Raw genomic sequence first — 2,707 nt, forward strand, 5'->3', positions numbered from 1 at the left:
CGGCGCCGGGGGCACCGCACGGCACCGCTCCGGCGGCCGCGGGCTCCGGGCCGCTGGCGGGGGCCGGGGCGGGGGTCGCTGGGCGGGAGGCGGCGGCGGGGGGTGCCGCCGCGCTGCCCGCCCCCTGCTCCCCCCCCCCACCCCTCCAGGTCTGGTTCCAGAACCGCCGCGCCAAGTTCCGCAAGCAGGAGCGGGCGGCGGCGGCGGCGGCGGCGGCCGCCAAGAACGGGGCGGCCGGCAAGAAGTCCGACGCCTCCCGCGACGACGAGAGCAAGGAGGCCAAGAGCACCGACCCCGACAGCACCGGCGGCCCCGGCCCCAACCCCAACCCCGCGCCCAGCTGCGGCGGCGGCGGCGGCGGCGGCCCCAGCCCCGCCGGCGGGCAGGGCGCGGCGGGGCCCGGCGGGCCGGGGGGGGAGCCGGGCAAGGGAGCGGCGGGGCCCGGCGGGCTGGCGGCGGCGGGGCCGGGGCAGGGCTGGGCGCCGGGGCCCGGGCCCATCACCTCCATCCCCGACTCGTTAGGCGGCCCCTTCGCCAGCGTGCTCTCCTCGCTGCAGCGGCCCGGCGGCACCAAAGGCAGCCTCGTCAAGAGCGGCATGTTCTGAGCGGCGGCGGCGGCGGCGGCGGCGGCGGCCCCTCCCGCCCTTTAGTACCCGCCGCCCGCCCGTAGCGATGACCGGGGGCCCGGGCTGCGCCGGGCTCCGCGGGGCAGGGCCCCCGCGCCCCCACGGGGGGCCGCGCCCGGCTGCCCTCGCCCCGGCCCGCCGGCGGGGCCGGCGCCTCCGCGGGGGCGGGGGGGGGGGGGGGGCGCCGCGCAGGAGGCGCTGCGCGGGCGCGGAGGCGGCGGCGGGCCGCGGAGAGCCCCTGCCCGCGGTGGGGGGGGCGGGGGGGGGGGGGAGGCTCCCGTTCGCGGGCAGCCCCAGCGACAAAGTGTCTTCTCCACACCCCCCCCGCCCGCCCCCCCGCCGCCCCCGGGGCCGTTCCTCGCTCCGCCGTCCGGTGTCACTGTCCCCCCTTGGGTTTTGGGTCTCTCCGTTGCCGCCGCCGGGCTCGGCCCCGGCCCCGGCCCCGCGGCCGCCGCCGCCTCCGCACCGCGGATCCGGCCCCGCAGGGCCCGCGCCCCTCACGGCGGACGGCTTGTATTTATTATTAATTATTAATTATTATTAATTATTATTATTCCACGGTCCACGCAGTTTTTAGGCATCTCCGTTAGGGTTTTCTAATTTTATTTTAAAAGGCACAAACTATAGCTCTTAGTTGAATGTTGACAGGTATGCTTTCTCTTTTTCCGTGTCTTTCTACGACTGTGTTCTGTGACTCAGCTGTATAGTGTTAATATCAGTACAGACGTGTCTAGTTGACCGTATAAATAATGTTTTCCCTTCTCGTAGTCTCTATGGCGTGTCTTTATGGAGAAATAAGGTTCTCACGGGTTCGGTTCCCTTTGCGTTTAGAGAGACCAGGTTCAGGCAATGATATCTATTTTTGTTATCGGTTGCATGTCGTCTCATTTTTTTTTTTTCCTTTCCCTACCTGTTGGAATATGTTTGTGAGCATAATCGTCATAAATTATGTTCAGGGTTTTCAGATTTATTTATATGTGGTTAAAATGAATGCTTCTATTTAAAAGGGGAAATATTTCTACATGTGCATATAGTTTTCCAAGAGTGTACCATTAATTGATTGTTGATAATAAAAACCAAAAGCAAATATAGCACCGTAGCTCTTCTGACTTCTTGTTAGGGCTTTATCTGGGGGGTGGAGGGGCTCGGGGTTTTTTTTTTTGGTTTTTTTCTTTCTGACAAAGATTGAAGGCGCACATCGCAGAATCTGGACTGAGTCATCAAAAGGAGATGGGCTCGGCAGCATTATTTTTAATCTGCGTTACCGTCAGGAAGACCGTAACTGCGGGTCCCATCATTACTGCCTAATTGTGCCGTTATTAATTATTTGCAAACGGGCTGATTGGGGGGGTGGGGGGGGAGATGCGTCAGATCTGACCTTTTGTCGCTTCCTCGAAAATTGGAGGTGGCCAATATTAGGCGATATCCGTTGAGAGAACAAAAAAGGGGGGGGGGGGGGGGCATAAACTACAGGTCTGTACTGTCAGCGGATAAAGCATCCTGCAGGCCGGCTGAGAGCTCTCGCCCTCCATCATACCACCCCGCGGAAGGTAAAATTGGCTTTACGGGTCTGCAGCTTTTCGCGAAGCGTTCTTCTGCTCAAACCCACCGAGCGCAGGGGAGCGGGGCCGTCCGCGGGGGCTAGCGCGGCCACGGGCTGGCTTCCCACCGGGGCCAGGAGTCATCCAGCGGCCTCACGCCTGGGGACCCGCTTTGCTTTTCCCGGCCGGCAGCGGGGGGCAGCCGGTGGCCCAGGTAGCGCCCGGCCCGGCCGCTGCCGCAGCCGGATGCCCGACGGCGCGGCCCCGACGTCTGCCCCGGCCCTGCCCCGACGGCAGCGGGGCCGCCGTGCCAGACCCCCGCAGGGCACCGGCTGGCAGCAGAAAGTCGGCCTCGCCAAGACGCTCCGGCAGCCGGCTCCACCGAGCCCCCTCGGGCAGGGGCGGCCCCCGAGCCCCCTCGGGCATTGGCGGCCCCCGAACCCCCGAGAAGCGCCGGGCGGGGGCCCCGGGGCTGCAGCGCACCCCGGGGCTGGCTCCCGGGGCTGCCCCTGCAGCCGGGGCACTGGCGGGTTAGCTGCG

At 66.2% G+C, this 2,707-nt stretch overlaps 1 protein-coding gene across 1 annotated transcript in view; it reads left to right on the top strand.

The window, feature by feature from the left end:
- The window catches only part of PHOX2B (paired like homeobox 2B), a 2,015-nt gene extending 1,410 nt beyond the window's left edge, over positions 1–605 (top strand). Inside the window, exon 3 of the mRNA XM_075709604.1 lies at positions 150–605. Coding sequence (XP_075565719.1) covers positions 150–605 — 456 coding nt within the window. The remainder of the gene's footprint in view (positions 1–149) is intronic.
- The last annotated feature ends 2,102 nt before the right edge of the window (positions 606–2,707 follow it).

Source organism: Pelecanus crispus, chromosome 4 (assembly GCF_030463565.1).
Source record: "Pelecanus crispus isolate bPelCri1 chromosome 4, bPelCri1.pri, whole genome shotgun sequence".
Lineage (NCBI taxonomy): Eukaryota > Metazoa > Chordata > Aves > Pelecaniformes > Pelecanidae > Pelecanus > Pelecanus crispus.